Genomic DNA, 22,130 nt, shown 5'->3' with positions numbered 1-22,130 from the left:
AGGAGAGTCCACCCAAAGCTCTGTGAGATCATTATCCATCACTGGATTCCCTTTTTGCTTAGTATTTCTAACTCTTTTAAAGTTCAGTTGTTTTCTGTTTTACTTAACTTAGCACCCACACCCACACTGGCTTGTTCATAAACTGAATGCTGTTTCTACATTATACATGCAGTTCTGATGCCAATTAAAACATACTGCAAACAATCTTATGAACTGGCATATGCCTTTGCATTTGTCAAATGTTTTTCATTTCTAAATGATGTGTGAATCACAACAAACATCACTACTGGTATTGTATCTGGTAACATCCCAATGCCATGAAGTCCAAAATCCTGTCATGAAAAAATGCATCACAACCTCTGACCATTACAGCTGACAAATACAAGAAGTTTGGGTAATCACAACAAAAAGTTTCAATACTTTTTGTTGCTGATAAAAAAAATGCATTGCCTTTCTCAGTATCGCAACCAAACTACAGCACTAATCTACTTGTGTCACAGTGGTAATTACAGTGTCTCTGAGTACATGTAAGACAGTTGTAAGACACACACATGGACACGGCTCAGGGATGACTGCCACATGTGGGGGATAAATTCTGGAGCAGACTGACACTGTGACAGGACAACTCATTGACACTAACACTGTGTTACCAACAACAGGATTCAATCCACACATACTCAGACAATCTCCGGGCTGGACTCACTACTCTGCCTCTACACACCTCTGACAATAAACAATACCACTATACACATCTTCATCAAGTCTCTGTGCACAATCTTTTTTTTTTATAATTTTAAACTTTATTATTACATAATGTATATGTGCATGACTAAAATATCTTTTAACATAAGTAAAATGAGCCTACATCTCACATCTTTTCTCCCTTCTTAATAAACATCTCTTTAAGATATTGTTACGAATGATGCAAACACTTCAAATACACAACATATGTGTTGAGGTCAAGGTTAAATGAGTAATATAGTTATGCTGACCTGACATGACAGAGGACATTTAGTACTTACATCTCTTTTCTTCCGCCTTGGCAGTGTCTTGTAGTATAACTGACGGTAGTCCATTGTAGAAGCGGACTTCCCACAATCCATTCACCACCAGATGTAAGACCTAGACAATTTCGTCACCTTGAGAACAAATTCTTTAGTCAAAAGGTAACAGCCCTTCAGCTGTCAGAAATGCAGTCTAGTCCAGTTGTTTAGTTATGTGCTGTATGCTGACTATGGTCTAGAGTATGGTGCTCATAGTAGCTATAGACTTCAGCTTCACTGGCTATCATATAGAGAGATAAAGAATCCGATCCACTGACAATATTTGTTTCTTTTCTCTCTCCCTCCTTGAGAATCCCCTACTACACGCCCGTGGGATGGTTCTGCCAACTGACAAACTCTGGCACTTTCCCCAAGTTAAGGCTTTGGCAAGGCCTAGCCCAAAGAACAACCCGAAAGCGAAATAGATGTTAAAAAAATGGTAGGAAAGCGTCCGTTTGCAGTTGGCGATTAGAGGTGCTGCGCAGAGGTAAGGTGTTGGCACCCAGTGCAGAGTGGATTTAAACCCCCAAACCCTGTAGCTGCATGCAGACAGCCCAGTTAAGTCTATCTGTGGCCACTCTCTACCGCTGCTGGCAGTTTGTACACACATGCAGATATACAGTTGTATGTAACAGTACTACACAGCTTCGAGGTCCTATCAACACCACATGTACTGGGCAGATAGGGCTCAAAGCCACAGCTTGTAAGACATACTATCTGGCCTGGACTTGACTCATACTTCCATGAATTGCCCAGCAAATCTGCTGCAAAAAAAAAGTGAATGACTGTCAAAATGCACCAGAGACTGTGTGTAAAGCTGAGCCCTACAAAAGACCTCCCAGATGTGGAACAGAAAACACAGAAGCACAGACTTTCCCCCAAGAAACTTGGACAACAATACACCCTTGACTTTAAAGTTTGGCACACTGAGAAATGTTCTCCCATCCACATTGTTTATGCATGCACAGCCTGAATGTTGATCATAAAGAACCTTTAGCCTATGCTTCTGAGGACCAGAATAGCTTCATAGTTTATTAATAACTCCCCATATCCCAATATGAATAATAACCTAACCTACCATAAAGCGAGTGTACCTTCAGTAAAAAGTAAACCATGCTGATACAAATTGCTAATTAAGAAGTCCACTCCTCACATCGTAATTATTATAACAGAGCTGTATCTAAATTTACCTTCAAACAGGCTTAGATAGTCATGAAGAGAAAATGAAATGTAGTATTAATTAACTTGCTACACAGTACTATAAAGCCCAATCCCCTGTAATAATCTCCATTCTAATTCTATTAATAGCTTTCCAAAATTAAGCAAACTAAACATTTAACTTTCAGAATGGTTTTACATGAATGTGAATGCAAAGGAGGCCTACATGTATGCATGCAATCCACTCTGATGCCCAGCAAAAACTCCAATCAATAAAATGTATGACAACTCATAACCATCAGTTGTAGAAAACACAGGAGCAAAGACCTACACAGCCATACTCATAAAACATACCCATATACAGCTTTCAAATCATAGTGCATGAATTTTTGGTGACACACTTCCAAATTACAAGAAATGGATCCTATGGCAATTAAATTACAAATCTGAATTAAAATGCGTAAAACTATACAAGTGATGCGAATATGAACATGTATGTCAGCCTAGTACAAATACTCACATTAGCATTCACGTAGTCTAAAATTATATACCATGACAGTCAATTTCATGGAACTCACAATGGAAAGTTTACATGGAGTTTTCTTAAAATGGCTTCAGCGTCAATGATGGCAATGCAGTAATGATATTATTTCTGGCTGTTAGAAACATTTAGGTAGGTGAAATCAATGACCCCGCTGGTCAGCAGCTATACATGTACATACACTGTACATGGAGGAGGGCATACCTTGACATTTCATTAAACTAACATCTTTCTGATAAGTCCGTAATTAACTGTCTTACCATTCCTATCTTTAAAAAGCTTAAAATCTTAAAAATCAGTTCCACCAGATACTTTCTTCTCAGTGAAAATTATTCTGTGTAATTTTGTTTATAACATTACTAAAACTGCTGGAGCTCCTTAAACTTAAACTGTGGTTAGATGACAGAGCCTGGTGAGTTGGCAGCTATTTAGCTATGATGATTGATTACTGTCATTTGTGCTGGGCTTTGGTCAAGCTGCCTAACAGACTGTGAACATTCCCATCTCTGTCTGAGAACTGACAGACAAATGTCACAACACTGCATTTTCCCACCCAATAAACCTCATGCTGTAAACTACCTAAACAATACACTTGCACAGTAAATAAATAAGTGTTCTTGAGAAAAAAAAAAAAAGCAAACAAAAAAAAACATCAGCTCTAATTGAACAGGGGAAATACAAATGATGCCTGTTTGTGCAGCTACTACCAGTTAACATGAGATGGTATACATGTAGTGTGTTGGTTACATCCTCACTGTTATAGGATGATCCCCTTCCCTAGGTTGCTAATTAGTCACGTTCTCAGAACATTCCACATCACCTACGGTCAAACATGTTGCAGATCTTTGAGAAAGAACTGGTGGTATAGACGCACTTCATATGGACTGTTATTAAATGTCATACTTGTGGATTTTTACTTATATGATGGGAGTCAGTTTTGTTGGTGTAGGATACCGGACAGCCCAAAGTAAACCCCAATCTGGTATTTTGACCCAGGCTTGTTTTCAAGGACACACAAACAAGCTTTATTCTTAATGTAAAGAACTCATTTGTTTCTTCTTATCCATTATAATCCTCCAGACAATCCAAGTTTGCCTAACAAACTGGACTTGATAATTTGTTTCTGAATCCTCATGTGTTTAGAAAACCGCTTCCCAATGTGCATCTGGAGCACAATACCTTATCGTCATATCCCGGCAACCTAACAAAAACTCAGACATTACATCAATAACATTTCACTATCTTCTCAGTACAACTTCAAATCTTGTATCACTGAGAACCCACTGATACCATCTCAGCTGGCCATAGAACTAACAAATCTACTAATTCTGATCTCCTGAACTCTGGTATGAAACTTTACTCCTGTTTGTAATGATATATCTTCTGCCCCACTCCCCCTCACTTTCCCCACTTGGAGGAGGTGAGGTTGAGAAGGATCTCCCTAGAGTGGAGAATCTCAGGAGGAAATCTGTTCTCTCTCAATGGTTTCAGTTTTAAGGGAGGGTAGTTTGTATATACTCCTGGGTTATCTGTTAGATCAGAGGAAGAGGAGACACAGGTCCGGGTCTGGAGAAATGGGGAGGCGCCCTTACCCATCAGCCACAAGTCAAGATAAACACCACCCCCTTAGAAGAAGAGCCGTAAAGTCCCCCCACTAAACATCCACCACACAGCACTCTGATACAATTCCACAACTGCATATCCCTACCGGTGAAAGTCTGCCTGGAATGAGGCAGCAGGGATTTGCCATCAGGACAGGAAAACTGCACCTAGCTAATACCATTAAACTATTTTGCATAATGTGGGCTTAGACCATTATTGACGAGGACTAGACAATACTGTATTGAGGCGAAGTCCTTGTGGGGTTTTGTCCAAGCCAATTGGGGCTTCCATGGCTTGGTTGGTTAGTGCGCTAGCGCAGCGTAATGACCCATACGCTGGGGTCGCTGTGAGTTCGTCCAGCTCATGCTGACTTCCTCTCCGGCCATTTGTGGGAACGATGCCAGCAGCCTGCGGATGGTCGTGGGTTTCCCCCTGGCTCTGCCCGGTTTCCTCCTGCCATAATGCTGGCCGCCGTTGTATAAGTGAAATATTCTTGAATACGGCATAAAACACCAATCAAATAAATAAATAAATCCAAGCCAATTGTGGGCTAACCTACACAGTATCAAAATCACACAAGTGGCATACAGACAACAGAACTTCCACAGACCATGGATATTACAAAGGGTAATCCTGTTCACTGATTGGGTGAGCACAGCCAGAAACTTAGAATTGGTAGCAAGGCTACCAAAGAGCTCGCCTGTATGAGACCCATGAATGCAAAGCTCAGTGCATAAAGAACTGAAAGTGAATTTGGTCATTTACAGTAATTAATATGCTCACAAAGCATCAGCGATGGAAAACTTAAGGTCAACACATTTTAAGATGCCAACCCTAACAATTTTTTAAATGGTGATTCTAAAACATAATATATGAAGTCAGAAATTCAGTAATTTACGAACCTTAATATGTACACACTGAATCAATGATGGAATATTTCCTGGTGCTATCTGTTTTACACGTGTGCAAAACCTGAGCTCCATACCCGCAGTATTTTTTAAGATACCCCCCTAACATTTTGTTTAACAATTAACAAAACCACCCCTAACATTTTGTTTAACAATGATTCTAGCACACAAGAGACTATGGTATTTATGGTACTTAATACGTGCGCACCGAATCAACGATAGATGATCCCCCTCTTGCAGTTCTGCTCTACATGTGTGCAAACCCTGAGCTCAATACCTGCAGTACTTTTCACGGTACCACCCCTAACATTTTGTTTGACATTGCTTTCCTTGATATTGGACGCTGACTCCAACATTCAGGGTACGACAAAAGTTAGGCCTGTACTTTATACAGGTTAAAAAAAAAAAAAAGCTAAAAAAAGAGCTAAAAAAAACAGACCAATCACCTAGAACACCGAGCAGAAATTTGTTGTACAATGTTTATTTATTTCTACATCATCCAGTTTTAATAAACAGAAATCTAGTTCACCTCAAAATATGAGCTTTACCCCTCTGCATTATCATCCTTTTTAAAGAGAACATAGTCAGCCACTAAAGCTGAATTACTTAATAAAGCAGTATTCCAGAAATGTTCTAAAAATATTTAAAAAATTCTACAACAAAATATATAGCAAATGATCGTCAGTACCTAGCCACTCATTTGGTGACCCCATTTTGCCGTGTTAGAGCCATCTACAAATGATCGTCAGTACCTAGCCACTCATTTGGTGACCCCATTTTGCCGTGTTAGAGCCATCTACAAATGATCGTCAGTACCTAGCCACTCATTTGGTGACCCCATTTTGCCGTGTTAGAGCCATCTACAAATGATCGTCAGTACCTAGCCACTCATTTGGTGACCTCATTTTGCCGTGTGAGAGCCATCTACAGTGACGTCACAAACTCTAGGAGCTCTATCGTACCATGAAAATACAAACAGAAACGTCTGATACTCAACCAAAGAGTATCAGTTCTATCCCATTTTAAAAGGGCCGATGTTTCTTTTAGCCTGACGCTTGGGCTGGACAATCTTTGTGGGCTCAGGTGTCTTGTTTTAGCAGCCCCGCTTGTCCTGGTCTTCTACCTGCATGGGTTTAAGCATTAGGCCTTGCTGGCTGTACTGACATCAGGGAATTTACCAAACATAACAGGACCTTCTGATTTATAACAGACTCTTTCATGCATATTTCAGGAAGACATTTTCGTAATAAATATGATTTTGGTGAGGAAAAAATAATGCAACGCTACATATTTGTCTTCAAGCCATGACTCTCCCTAAGCTGTTTTCTTGCCAGTATACCCTGACAAGTTACTGCAGTCTCCCACCCAACAAGTATGCATTGTGACACACGAAGCCGTTCTTAGTTCCCTGTTCACAAATGTGAGGTCCAAAATGCATCAGTTTAACACTTAAACAAACCGCAAAATCTGATTTATTCTGATTTATCTGTCTATCACTATAAGAAACCACACTGACAATTGAGAGCTAATAGGTTTTTGGACATGACAGTCAATTATCATGTGATGTTTTCAGCACTAGAGATTGGTCACGTTCATAAGGGCTTCTACAACATGGCTACTCCGAGTGGATTGTCTGTCAGTGCCATATCCCCTTGGCTGATTTTCATCTTGGCTTTCAAAACTTTATAGAATTTTTTACATATTTTTTTGTGATAACTGTGTTCTAAATCCTTTTTTCTATGTATATATAGTGACAGACTTGATATTCCCTTTAAATATAAATCATCCATTAAGTTTGTAAGCCTTTCCTTAATCAGTGAGTTACTTCAGGCCTTTTCACATTCTCTCCGTCTTTTTTCTTTTTATTCTTTCAAAACAAGTATCTGAGAGCCGGAAAGGTTGACATCTCAGATGGTCCTTCAAACTTGTTTCAAATTAAAATCCTGTATTTGGGACAGGTCTATTAATTCTCCTAACCCCCTTATCCCTAACAGTGTAAAGGTCACACGGCTGACACCCCACCATATCCCTAACAGTGTAAAGGTCACACGGCTGACACACCACCATATCCCTAACAGTGTACAGGTCACACGGCTGACACACCACCATATCCCTAACAGTGTACAGGTCACACGGCTGACACACCCACCATATCCCTAGCAGTGTACAGGTCACACGGCTGACACACCACCATATCCCTAACAGTGTACAGGTCACACGGCTGACATAACACCATATCCATAACAGTGTACAGGTCACACGGCTGACACACCCACCATATCCATAACAGTGTACAGGTCACACGGCTGACATAACACCATATCCATAACAGTGTACAGGTCACACGGCTGACACACCACCATATCCCTAACAGTGTACAGGTCACACGGCTGACACACCACCATATCCCTAACAGTGTACAGGTCACACGGCTGACACACCACCATATCCCTAACAGTGTACAGGTCACACGGCTGACACACCCACCATATCCCTAACAGTGTAAAGGTCACACGGCTGACACACCACCATATCCCTAACAGTGTAAAGGTCACACGGCTGACACACCACCATATCCCTAACAGTGTAAAGGTCACATGGCTGACACACCACCATATCCCTAACAGTGTACAGGTCACACGGCTGACACACCACCATATCCCTAACAGTGTACAGGTCACACGGCTGACACACCCACCATATCCCTAGCAGTGTACAGGTCACACGGCTGACACACCACCATATCCCTAACAGTGTACAGGTCACACGGCTGACATAACACCATATCCATAACAGTGTACAGGTCACACGGCTGACACACCCACCATATCCCTAACAGTGTACAGGTCACACGGCTGACATAACACCATATCCATAACAGTGTACAGGTCACACGGCTGACACACCACCATATCCCTAACAGTGTACAGGTCACATGGCTGACACACCCACCATAAAGCTAGCTAGCTTGGGGTACATGTTTTAACCTAAATTTGGTAGTGCCATAGAGCTCCCCTGTACGATTTTTTATTTATCTGATTAGTATTTTATGGTGTACAAGAATATTTCACTTATGATCCAGCCGGCATTATGGTGGGAGGAAACCACGCGTCCATGTGAAACCCACCCAAATCCGCAGGTTGCTGACAGACCTCCCCCACCCCTCCAGTAGGAGATGCACGAATGGAACATGGATTCTAATAATACGAAAAAAAAAAAAAAAGAAAGAAAGACACAAAGGTCATGCATCTTGTAACAGTAATGAATATGCACACAGAGTATCAACGATGGAACAACCTTGTGAAATTATACTTTACATATATACAAAATCAAAGCTAAATACATGCAGTAATATTTACCCTTACAGCGATTCTAATACACAGTACAAGAGACTATTAAAGTCATGAAGTATGTAATTTAATGTAACTAATATGCACACAGAGGATCAGCAAAGGATTAACCCCCCCCCCCCCCACCCACTCCCCCTGATCACGTCATTGTGCTCTACATGTTTGCAAAAACTCAGCTTAATTCATGTAGTACTTGCTGCAAAATAACCCCTAACATTTAACGTAACATTGTTTCTACTACACAATACAGAAATTATAAAATGGCAATTAACTTGCAAGCAGCGCATCAACCATGAAACATGCTCCTCGTGTTATTGTGCTCTACATGTCTACAAAACATGGGCTCAGTACATGCAATACTTTTTAAGATACCATTCGTAACATTTACACTGCTATCCCTGTTATAAGCTACTTGTCTTTAGTACTGGCATCCTAAAATATTTGAGTAACAGTCAAACTTATGGATAAATGTTTCAGAATTAGTACGAGACATATGGCTGGCATAGTACCAATACAGAAGAACAAATGGTCTCCTATAGTGTGTGAACAAAACCATTAAAACACCGCAAATGATGTCCTTCACCGGCCCTTCACTCCCACCCACGAGCAGCCCTGGTGCACAGGCCCAGTTATCATCACAAAGCAAACACAGTATCTCAAAGTGACGGCCACTGCCTGTCATATCTGACTTTCTTTGTTTTAATGGCTTCTTTGTCTCCTGCAAACTTAGCAATTGACCTCAAGTTTGTTCTACAGGACACACGTGTTCCTAAATCTGCAACTTCTCATCCAGTCACTCTTACCATTTGATAAAAATAAGTGTAATGTGAAAACATCACAAGAAAGGAAAGTAAATTCCTGGGATATGTTCCTTATAACTCATGTAACATGTTCATAGCTGATTCACACTAATGGGAGACTACTGTCTCAGATCCAAGGCACACCAAAGGGAGATAATCCAATGGCTCATCACAATTCCATAGTTAAGAAGATGGAAAATGTAAATCAGTGCCCAAAGGCCATCTTCACAGTAACTTCATGTCAATCACAACATGTTATTTATCTTTAACCAACATCTCCAACATAGGGTTCCTCAAACAGGTATACTACATATGCAATAGGAACTCAAAATCACACACGCATTAGTAACTACACTAGCAAAATATAAACAAAACTAACAGCTGTTTAAAGACCATCAGAACATGAGGAGCAGAGGATTTCAGCTCAGTTAAAAGTTGTCTGTCTGATTTATCAGATCCTTCCACCAGAAGTCACTGCTGATTATAACCTGTAACTTACATGTACCTGGTGAGTGTTTGTCTTATCCACCCACTCCTGGAAGAAGCTCTGGTGAGTGTTTGTCATATCCACCCACACTTGGAAGAAGCCGACATTCAGTTGTCCAGGTAAACTCTTGTTATCCCCTCCTACCAGATGTCACCCCTCATTTTGATCTGTGACTTACCTTGTGTGTGTCTTATCCACCCACTCCTAGAAGAAGCTCTGGTGAGTGTTTGTCATATCCACCCACACTTGGAAGAAGCCGACATTCAGTTGTCCAGGTAAACTCTTTGTTATCCCCTCCTACCAGATGTCACCCCTCATTTTGATCTGTGACTTACCTTGTGTGTGTCTTATCCACCCACTCCTAGAAGAAGCTCTGGTGAGTGTTTGTCATATCCACCCACACTTGGAAGAAGCTCTGGTGAGTGTTTGTCATATCCACCCACACTTGGAAGAAGCTCTGGTGAGTGTTTGTCATATCCACCCACACCTAGAAGAAGCTCTGGTGAGTGTTTGTCTTATCCATCCACACCTGGAATAAGCTCTGGTGAGTGTTTGTCATATCCACTCACACTTGGAAGAAGCCGACATTCAGTTGTCCAGGTAAACTCTTGTTATCCCCTCCTACCAGATGTCACCCCTCATTTTGATCTGTGACTTACCTTGTGTGTGTCTTATCCACCCACTCCTAGAAGAAGCTCTGGTGAGTGTTTGTCATATCCACCCACACTTGGAAGAAGCTCTGGTGAGTGTTTGTCATATCCACCCACACCTAGAAGAAGCTCTGGTGAGTGTTTGTCTTATCCATCCACACCTGGAATAAGCTCTGGTGAGTGTTTGTCTTATCCACTCACACCTGGAAGAAGCTCTGGTGAGTGTTTGTCATATCCACCCACACCTAGAAGAAGCTCTGGTGAATGTTTGTCATATCCACCCACACCTGGAAGAAGCTCTGGTGAGTGTTTGTCTTATCCACTCACACCTGGAAGAAGCTCTGTTGAGTGTTTGTCTTATCCATCCACACCTGGAAGAAGATCTGGTGAGTGTTTGTCTTATCTATCCACACCTGGAAGAAGATCTGGTGAGTGTTTGTCATATCCACCCACACCTGGAAGAAGATCTGGTGAGTGTTTGTCATATCCACCCACACCTGGAAGAAGCTCTGGTGAGTGTTTGTCTCATCCATCCAAACCTGGAAGAAGATCTGGTGAGTGTTTGTCTTATCCATCCACACCTGGAATAAGCTCTGATGAGTGTCATATCCACCCACTCCTGGAAGAAGCTGATGTCCAGCTGTCCAGGTAAAGTCTTGTTATCCCCCTCCTATCAGATGTCACCCCTGATTATGACCTGTAACTTACCTGGTGACTGTTTGTCTTCGCCACCCACTCCTGGAAGAAGCTGAGGACATCTTTGGGCAGAGCCTTGGCGATGTTTTCTCTGTTTTCACATGTCTGTAGGGTCATCTTCAAGTCTTCCATCATCTTCACAGTCCTCAGGTAAGCAAGGCGGTTGTTAGGTTTGGTTGTAGAAGTGACTGGAATAGTTACCTTTTCATATGTGTTGTCTTTCTTAACATCTTTCTTGGAGTCTGGTTTCAAAACAAAAAACATATGCATTCATTTACTTTTTCTTTGGTGTTTATTCCATACTCAATTTTTAAATTTTAAAAATTTATGGTAGGAATTATCAAGCATACAGGTAACAATCAGGTCATACAAGGCCACCTTCCAGAGAAACCTTGTGATGAAAAATTTCATCCACACCAATGAGGATGAAATGGAACACCAGATTTCACATGTCAATGTTAAATTATCCATTGATAAATATGTCTGTGAACTTGTGCTAATCATGCAAATTTCCTCTACTCTGTACACCTGGCGCTGCAGGATAGTTTCTCCTAATAACAACAATTAGATACGTTTTAGTTCAGCATGCAGTTTTGGCAAACTATGCTCACTACAGCTGAAGAGAAAGAAACACATACCTGCAATTATACCATCCATCTGCTCCAGGGCTGCTGCCAGCATATCACTGGCATCTGTACCATACATACTGGAGGACATTGTCACGTCTTCATTCAGTCAGGACTACAACACCACAAAGCATGCACAAAGAATACCATATTGCATGAACTAAAAGGTTTAACAACAGGTGTCACAGCTGAAACTACATGAGAGGCTTACAATTAACATTGATCGACTCCACAAATAGAATATTCATCAAGCTTTAAACAAAAAATGTTCAAAGAAGATGCTTTATTTCTTTAATTCTTAATATGGCATAAATTTAATTTTACTTTACTTGTCTGAGGTTATATGTTAAACTCAAGAATGATTGACTTAAAGGACAATTTCCACCTAAAGATATATCCCACACTTGTGGAAGGCAAGTGATTTTCTATGCAGATTTCACTTACCCTACAATTTTATTTCCTCTTAAATAATACTGTGGAACGCTAATTACCAAAATAAATCAACCAAGTACACAAAAACCTTAAAGAGTTTAGTGTAAGCAATATGTCTGTCTGGATAGGAGTATAAAGGGATGTTATTTGATCTCCCAGGTATACAATAGTCATATCATGAACTAATGTCTTACCATAAACACAGCTGATATGTTAAGAGATATGGATGGATCACATGTAGCGTTGTCCTCGCCCTCTATTAATCTATGTATCCTCAACGTCAGAAGTCAGCAGTCTTCAGTGAATGAAACACCTGTGAGCATGAAGAGTAGCATAAACTCATGACCAGAGGTCGGCACAAGAGAGACTGTGCAGGAATTTACTTAAATCGGATGTGGTGTCAAATATTTACTTCTGTACATGTACGTCCATAAAATATTCTTTAAAATACATTTGTTAGTATAACAGTGATGGCCAACTGCATCCATACTGACAAAGATAATTAATTATACACAATTTACAGTATGTATACAGTGGTTCTCTTGTTCTTCTCATTACATTTGTACAAGATAATGTTAAATTTCAGTCAATTAATAAAGGCTGGCTTCATTTTATATGAAATACTTCTAATACATTTACATATAGATAAATATTTAATAAACACTGACAAGAAATCCTTCAATTCTGTCCACTTCTTTTCTCCAACCTGCGGATGATTATGGGTTTCCCTCAGTCTCTGCCTGTTTTTTTCCAACCATAATGCTGGCTGCCGCCATATAAGTGAACTATTCTTGAGTACAGCATAAAACACCAATCACAAAAATAAACAACTTATTTTCTAATTCCATAAAAGAAAGTAACCCATTCTCTTTTAATGCACTCTAAAGTGACTTCATGGAAACATTCTTTAGAATGGCATTACAGCTCAATCCATCAATTCAACACATTCTGCAACAAAGAGCTAAAATAGTACAGCAGATTGCTGAAACAATCTTTCACTTGGTGATACAAGCACCAAATTTCACATAAGTGCTTCAGAACCTACTCTCCCAGAAAAGTACATAACTCACTTGAAAAAACAAAACGTCTGCTAATTTTCAAGATGGTTCTGTTTGAACTATATTTTGATTGAATAATCCAATTTTGATCGTCTATGCATCGGAATATATGTTTCTGAGTATGAGAACTCCAATTCCGCATGCAGGAAATTATTGAATATTATGACAATACGATGGGAATTACACGAAAAATCTCTCAGCGACATTTCCGATGTGACGACCCAATGTAGAGATGTGGAAGAACAGTAAACTGTGCACACTGCATTTCAACAGTGCTATCTGGGGTTGACCAGTGCATTAGAAATATGATTATACTTTGACAAATATATTGGGTAATGTTAACTTCAACTCCATGTTGTACATACAATGTGAAAAAACTGATCATGTGTTCTTTGAGGCAGCAAACAACTTGCTGTTGATGTACAGCTTCGATTGATTCTTCCTTCAGTCCTCACATTTGCAGGCACACATTCAGTTTTGCAATCATATTTTGTGAACAGCTCACAGTTGGAGGTTTGTCCACAGAACTTGCCAGACCTCACCATCTTTTTGCCAGCCCCAGTTGACAGGGCCTTTGCACCATACGCAGGCAGCTTGGAAGGCAGACTGTTTCACATGCTCAATGAGGGATGCGCTTGTTGGTGGAATGACATCATCAAACCTTTCCTTCCGAACAGACAAGTCCAGTCTCGCCTCATCAACCTGGCCTGCAGTGCTGCACTTATCATACATGGTGATGACAAACTTCAAGGATGTTGAGGTCTGCATCTTCTATGATGGGTGGGTATTGTGTGAGCTTTCTGAAGACAGGGCTCACATCAGGGCAAACCTCACATGCAGTTTTCTCCACCACTATCTCATGACTTGGCAACCACCTAATGGACTGGTCCTGGCCATTCTACCCAAACCATTTCTAAGCCTGCATCCTAAAAAGTTACATAAAAACTGGCTGCAACAATAAGAATATCTGTGTCATATGCCTTAATCAAGACAGACTTCATCTTTTGCTTAGCTGCATGAATAGTATGTGTGAGGATTCTAGAATCAGCTTCTTTATGGTTGCAAGGGCTTAAGTCTTCTATAGGCTGATGGGATTGTTTGAAAGGCCTGCTCCCCTTAAGTCACAACTACGACATTGTTGATATAAAGGTTCACTACATGTATCTTGTCAGCTACGAACTCGAAGAGCTTAGCCTTCTTGTCACTGACTCGCAGAAGCTTTTCCAGTCGGGTGGTAGTTTGGTTTTGCCTGTCAGTCTATGTCAATCTCCTTTACCTCTCTTTGACCTTGTTTCAGCCTTCAGGCTTGATGTCCAGTAGGCATAAAAAACGATGTCTGTTCGCCCATACTTTGATCAGTATGTGTGGAACTTTGGAACTACATCTTGTACAGCATATTCCTCAAAGGTCTTTGATGTCTTTAGAGACAATGAATACACAAGACAAGAACCATGAACCATAATAGCATCACATCCTGGTTGTGTGTCAGGAGGAGAAATGGTAGCTTCCGAAATGTTTGCAAGCTGAAACTTGTGACCAGAGTGGCGTTTCCCCATGCTGCTAAGTGCTATAGGGAAAGACTGATTCTCACGCTTAAAGAACTCAAGCAGGTCACACTTTTGTGATTGGCAGTATATAAAGAGCTGGGAGAACAGACGATAGTCATCTTTGAGTATCTGCACTCGGACCATTGCAGAAGTCTGTGAGACAACTTGACCATTCTGAAAGTGAGTTCTTACAAGCCCACCAGCACTGGGATATGCGATGGCATCTGTGTCCAATGTGAGCAGATCTTTGAACTGTTCGTGGAAAGGATTGCCCAGATCCTTCATCACACCAAACAACTTCTGGGCCTTGTCAGTGAAGGACTTCTGACACTGACTGGTTGACTAACTTCTGGTCCAGACACCATCCATTGCCTCAGTGCAGATGGATCCTCAGTAACTCCAATGGCACCACCATCACCTTAATAACTGAATTGGCCTGCTTGTGAGATTAGTCAACGGTTAAACCTGAGAACTCCTTGTGAGTCTTGTGGACCACAAACTTTCCCAGCTGAAATTCATTGAACATCTGATGATGAGTTTGCTCCAAAAAAAAAACATGCTTCTGAGGTGGACGGCGAGCCATCGAGCATAGTTCACATTGTTGTTTGCAAAAAAGACAGGGATTAGAGCGGACAGTGCTTGACAATACAAGTTGAACTTAGAGTCTCTGAAAGATCTGACCAATGGTACTCATATCCTTCCTTTCGGAGCATGCAGACAGCACGTTGTAACTTGGTGCATATGGCATGTTCTTGTGACACCTGAGGCAAAAAGGAAGGAGTCAGGTGTTCCAGAAGAAGCCTCCACAGCCTCCACAAGAGCATCTGTCCACCCACTATTCTGAAGCAGGGTTCCAAGTAATCTGAATGCAGGCATCTCTATGTGAAAACCGCCAAAAGTTTCTACAAATTGGTTCTCACCATACAGGTCAGTCCAATGCCACTGGACTTGCTTGGCAAGAGCATAAACAGGCTGGTCTGCAGTAATCACGGGAACCTGATCTGGGTTGAGGTGTACATCCCTGACTTTGTGCATAGAATGTCTCACTTTGGCAACAGAATGGGCCTCATCACAAAGAAGGGGCAAGAGAGAGGTAATGCTCACTTCAAATTCAAGACCATGCTTCTTCACTCTGGGTAGGCTGACCAAGTGACGTTAACTGCATCATCTACTTCTTGTGTGACCTTCTGTAGACATTCATATTCATTTGTCAAGGGGCACTTGACAAAGATGCATATGTGACACTGCATTTCTTTCTTTTTAAAGAAAGCAGGATAGACATTTGTGTAGGAATCAAGAAGTTCCGTTAAGTTCTTCACACTACTGTTCTTAATTAGAATTTGTTCTCCAGCTTCGCCTTGATTTTCCGATGTTGTATGTTGGAAGATGGAGATGGTGCTTCCATGAAATGATGAAGTCGCAGTTGTAGATGAATGATTATGGTCGATGTTATCCGTCGCACTTGTGCAGAAGAGGCCTTGCCTCAGTGTGGGGTGGGGTGGGGTGGGGGGGGGGGGGGGGTTGACAAACCACACCTTCTTCATTGTATCTGTTTACAATTGCATCTCCCAACTGAGCTGATATGTCAAGTACTCGATCATATGGAATACTAAGACCATGATCATGAAGCATTTCCTTGAGGTGTCTCTTTCTCGTCTTAGAATGAATAGACATTCCTCCGGTAATGGGTTTTTTCTGTCCCTGGAATGCCTTTGTGTGGTATCACCTTCTTTGTACTTGGCAAAGTAGTTGAATGTCATTTTTAGTCGCTCCAAACCTCAGCCGAGGTTTTATGTCTGCCCATGCTCAATTATACAGACAAACTGAAGCAAAACTCGAGGCAAGGAATCATACACTGAAGTTTCCTAGAGATTGCCCTCAAACTTAGACATGTGTTCAAGAAGATGCCTGTGCAATATCTTAAAGGCATTTTGCAGAGATAAGTGGGCTGGTAGCCTACAAGAAAGGGCAAAATATACTTCTGGCATTTGAAAAAGACGCTTGTCCATTCTTATCAGAAGCATCATCCTAAACTGATGCCAATATTCTCTCCAAAGCTGCTATTTCAGTCAGGTCAAGTTCACATCAGGTATGTCTGTCCCAAACTGCTTAAGTCTCTCCCTGTGAAGACTAACCACTTCAGCAAGTCGGAACACAGCAATCTCATCACTGTTGTTTTTTGTCCCAATGACATAGGTCAGAAGTTCAGAGAACACCAAAGGAAAGGCTTCCTTTTCTTGAAACGACTGAAGTTTTTCTTTGTTCTCCCCTGCAATGTGTGCCTTCTCTCTGTTATACAGGACTGTTCACTAAAAGCAGCGGTTTTTAAGTTTCAGGGCCACCACATCTCCACTACTCAATAAAGCCAGAAGCTTTTTACCATTATTAAGAATATGAGCACATTTATTGAGCCTCTCAGAACTGCATGGTCATAGCTGTTCACAGCTCTGATGTTGGTTGGATCTCTTCACATACGAAACACCACTGCACTTCCTTAGCATTTTTGAGTGTCCTTCACCAGGATCAATCTGAATTTCAGCTGCTCTTTCAGTGGCACTCTCGAGTTTGGAGTTGATAGACACTTCCTCCAGTCAGTTTTAGTAGCGCAACTCAATGGATTATTGGCAGATATCTTGGAGCTATCCTTTTACCACTCAACCGTACAAAACATCAGAGCACATTGGAATATGGGACATAACTAGTTTCAAGCATCTGGTGCCCTAAACCTAGCCCAATCGTTCATCCAGTGTCATTTAAGTGCTGTGCGATCTGTACACCATCTGAAACCCCACTACCCTTGGCTGGGCTTTCCTGTGCTGGCACATCCTGTCAATCCAGGTGTGGCTATCTACCACAATACTGCAACTAACTAAACTTCTAGTTAGGGCATATGCAGGGGTGTACTAGATAGCACTTGGGACACTAAAGTACACTACAAACTTAAGTGAGTACACCACAACAGTTAGTAAACTACAACTGCAGCTAGTAACTACAAGCCGACACTGAACCCCATGCTGAGTCTCACAGCAGTGAGCGTGTCATCAGTGTGCCCTCGTGCTTTGTAATCAATCTTAACAGAGATTAATAGATGGAGAGATGTTAAGCTTTATTTGTTCTCATTCAGTCCTGCGTGAGTCCAGTCATGCTCTCGCTTCTCTTGATCACGCGGCAGTCTGAGACTTCGCCAGATTAACTTCTCTTGATTACGTGGCAGTCTGGGACTTCACCAGATTAGCTTCTCTTGATCACATGGCAGTGTGAGACTTCACCAGATTAGCTTTTCTTGATCACACGGCAGTCTGTGACTTCACCAGATTAGCTTCTCTTGATCACGTGGCAGTCTGCGACTTCACCAGATTAGCATCGCTAATCACAAAGGATCTTCACCAGATTAACTTCTCTTGATCACACAGCAGTCTGGGACTTCACCAGATTAGCTTCTCTTGATCACACGGCAGTCTGGGACTTCACCAGATTAGCTTCTCTTGATTAAGCTGCAATCTGAGACTTCACCAGATTAACTCACCAGCCACAGAACTTTAAAGAAGTCATCGCATATGTTTGCTTACAAATTCATTCAACTATCATGAATGTGACGGGTATTCACTGTCGAAATTAATTCTACATTTCTTGTGGTATGATCGAAAGTGTTATATCAAAGTGGTGTCTTCTCGAATGTTGGCTTGATCAGGTCGTGGGGTCATTTTTCAGTTTTACCCAAAGAAACATCAGTCCTTCCTAAGCCTGGACAATGCTGACATTTAATCAACCTGATTTTGAAAAATGTATTTTTGTATTACACAATTTGCGCTGCGTTTTTTGTTATTGAAAATGTCTAAAAATATTTTATGTCGGTGAGTTGTGTTCTTTATCCTTAATGTCATAAAAAAAGAAAAAAAAAAGCATGTTTTATTTACATTGAAATCATTTTTGGACATATTTTTGTTTTAAATAATTTGTTTCTGTTAAACTGTGAACAGCTGTAAGAAGTTGGCTGTTTTGGTTTTATTTTTAATTCCAGAGTGCAATTCTGCACAGGCAAATGTTCAGTAATAGAACCATTTAAATTTTAAATTTCTATTTCAGCAACAAGACGCATTAGATATTGCTGGGAGTGTCTTCCATTATTTTAGTGTTTGTTGCATTAATTTACAACAGTATGGCATATAAAATAAAAACCAAGTGGTAAGGTTATATTAAATTGAGTAATATTATGGAGTTATGTAGTGCAGAATAATTATTAAAATATTGTTGGTTTTCATATGAGTGGTGAAGCAAAATTTGTACACATTAGATCTGAGCTTAAATGCTGATTTAACATTTTAGCTGTCTCTTCTATTGTAAATTGTCTTCACAAAACATGTTTTCTTTTGTTGATTACTTGTTCCTCGAAAATCCAGAAGGAAGAAGTCAATTGGCCATCGTCAACCAGACAATTCATACCCTGAACAAGACAAACTCAACTCACGTCAGCGTTGCTGAGCAGGTACAAAAGGGAGTGGCTTCTTATTTTAAAAAAATGTCGAAGCCATTCTCTAATATAGTGACACAACCATAACTCTTCAGACATCTCATTGGAATGAGGAACCCATTCTGAGTGAAATGGACTTTTTTATGTCCTATCTTCTTTCTCAACCACTTTTCTATAAGGAAATCTATGCATAGAATTATTATGAAAATGATGCTAAAAATGATTTGTTTGTGTCACTAAAGATGCAAGTTTTATAAAACTCCACAAGATATTTCTCTACATCTCATAGTTCTCTCAGAATGTTCCCAAATATTGATCGCAAGGGAGGGTGAAGAACTAGGATACCCTGAGAATGTCTTCCTCAGGTTTGGCTTTTATGAACAAAAGCGCCAGCGTCAAGGTCAAAAGAAGAAAGCATGAAAGCCGCCCATCAAGTTTTGTCAGTGTCTTTGCTTGACCTTTATAAGTATGCACAAGAAAATTATGCCTTCCACCATTACACTCCATGGTATCAGACATACATACACCTCGTTTATGACGAGACATAAACCCCAGGCAGTACAAGAAACATCACTTGAGATCTGCAAGAACACCAAGGCTATCTAGAAAAATGAAAATTACACAATCCAAACGAGCAGGCTGTTGCTGAGGTCGATTCCAATGTTACATTTGCAGGACGAATTTCTGCACCCACTCGGTTTGTAACCAGGGAATCACATGGCCTCTACCTTCTGGGTTCTCTTATAGAATAGTATATAATTTCACACAATTATTTGTCTGTATCGGAGTCATACTTTTCCATGTACATGAGAATTAGCAGCCAACAGCAATGGGCGTTTTGATCATAACTTCGCAGGCATTATGGCAACAGTGTTGACTATATTCATCAGGCCTGCTGGATATGACATCCGCTCTGTCCATGCAGAAGACATCGTCTTCTCAGTTTCCGAAGCAGTCTACATATGTCCGGGTTTGCTGTGCGCTACCCAGACTTTGTGGCGGCCATTGCCCTGGCTAAAACAACAGTGAGTCTAACACCGTAGGCTCCGACAGCATGTCCATCCATCTCTTAATGCCAACTCATATAAAATAATACAATCCAACAGAGCATGACCACAGCATTTCAGGGAATGATCATGATAATACAATCCAACAGAGCATGACCACAGCATTTCAGGCAATGATCATGATAATACAATCCAACAGAGCATGACCACAACATTTCAGGGAATGATCATGATAATCCAATCCAACAGAGCACGACCACAGCATTTCAGGGAATGATCATGATAATGCAATCCAACAGAGCAAGACCACAGCATTTCAGGGGATGATCATGATAATGCAATTCAACAGAGCATGACCACAACATTTCAGGGAATGATCATGATAATGCAATCCAACAGAGCACGACCACAGCATTTCAGGCAATGATCATGATAATGCAATCCAACAGAGCACGACCACAACATTTCAGGGAATGATCATGATAATGCAATCCAACAGAGCACGACCACAGCGTTTCAGGGAATGATCATGATAATGCAATCCAGGGAATGATCATGATAATGCAGTCCAACAGAGCACGACCACAGCGTTTCAGGGAATGATCATGATAATACAATCCAACAGAGCACGACCACAACATTTCAGGGGATGATCATGATAATGCAATCCAACAGAGCATGACCACAGCATTTCAGGGAATGATCATGATAATGCAGTCCAACAGAGCACGACCACACCATGTCAGAAAATGATCATGATAATGCAATCCAACAGAGCACGACCACAGCATTTCAGGGAATGATCATGATAATGCAATCCAACAGAGCACGACCACAGCATTTCAGGGAATGATCATGATAATACAATCCAACAGAGCATGACCACAGCATTTCAGGGAATGATCATGATAATGCAATCCAGGGAATGATCATGATAATGCAGTCCAACAGAGCACGACCACAGCATTTCAGGGAATGATCATGATAATGCAGTCCAATAGAGCACGACAACAGCATTTCAGGGAATGATCATGATAATGAACATTTCATGGAATGATCATGATAATACAGTCCAACAGAGCACGACCACAGCATTTCAGGGAATGATCATGATAATGCAATCCAACAGAGCATGACCACAGCATTTCAGGGAATGATCATGATAATGCAATCCAACAGAGCACGACCACAGCGTTTCAGGGAATGATCATGATAATGCAATCCAACAGAGCACGACCACAGCGTTTCAGGGAATGATCATGATAATGCAATCCAACAGAGCACGACCACAACATTTCAGGGAATGATCATGAGAATGCAATCCAACAGAGCACGACCACAACATTTCAGGGAATGATCATGATAATGCAATCCAACAGAGCACGACCACAACATTTCAGGGAATGATCATGATAATACAATCCAACAAAGCATGACCACAACATTTCAAGGAATGATCATGATTTTCTTGAAAAGTACAATCTGGACATCATTTTTGCCAAATTTGGTGCTTGAATCACTAAGTGAAAGGTTCTTATTGAATAATGACTTAATCTGCCCAACTAAATGATAAGAACCTAAAGCAGTATCTTAATTTCACTTCCTCAAAATAAATACAAGGAATTCCTACGGCAGAAATTACATCTCTTTGAAGTCTTCTCTTTCAAAACTTACCAAAATACTGGGAGTAATTAATAGCCTGTTGGTCAATAGCCCACATTACCAGGCAAAAGTCTGTGAATTAGACGGTGAAA

The 22,130-nt window shown here is 40.8% G+C and overlaps 1 protein-coding gene across 4 annotated transcripts in view; it reads right to left on the bottom strand.

Moving 5' to 3' along the window:
- Nucleotides 1–11,977, bottom strand: part of LOC135468969 (liprin-beta-1-like) — a 105,446-nt gene extending 93,469 nt beyond the window's left edge. For 3 of the 4 annotated variants that reach the window (XM_064747466.1, XM_064747467.1, XM_064747468.1), the window contains exons 1-2: nucleotides 11,874–11,977; nucleotides 11,248–11,477 (exon numbers count right to left, since the gene is read on the bottom strand). In XM_064747466.1, coding sequence (XP_064603536.1) covers nucleotides 11,248–11,477; nucleotides 11,874–11,952 — 309 coding nt within the window. In that variant the 5' untranslated portion in view covers nucleotides 11,953–11,977. Of the gene's footprint in view, nucleotides 1–1,022; nucleotides 1,604–11,247; nucleotides 11,478–11,873 lie in introns of those variants that run through there. The other variant, XM_064747470.1, reaches the window with a different exon arrangement.
- Between the last annotated feature and the right edge of the window lie 10,153 nt (nucleotides 11,978–22,130).

This window comes from Liolophura sinensis, chromosome 6 (genome assembly GCF_032854445.1).
Source record: "Liolophura sinensis isolate JHLJ2023 chromosome 6, CUHK_Ljap_v2, whole genome shotgun sequence".
NCBI lineage: Eukaryota > Metazoa > Mollusca > Polyplacophora > Chitonida > Chitonidae > Liolophura > Liolophura sinensis.
The sequence above is the reverse complement of the archived record's forward strand: the minus strand, read 5'-3'. Positions and strand labels throughout refer to the sequence as shown.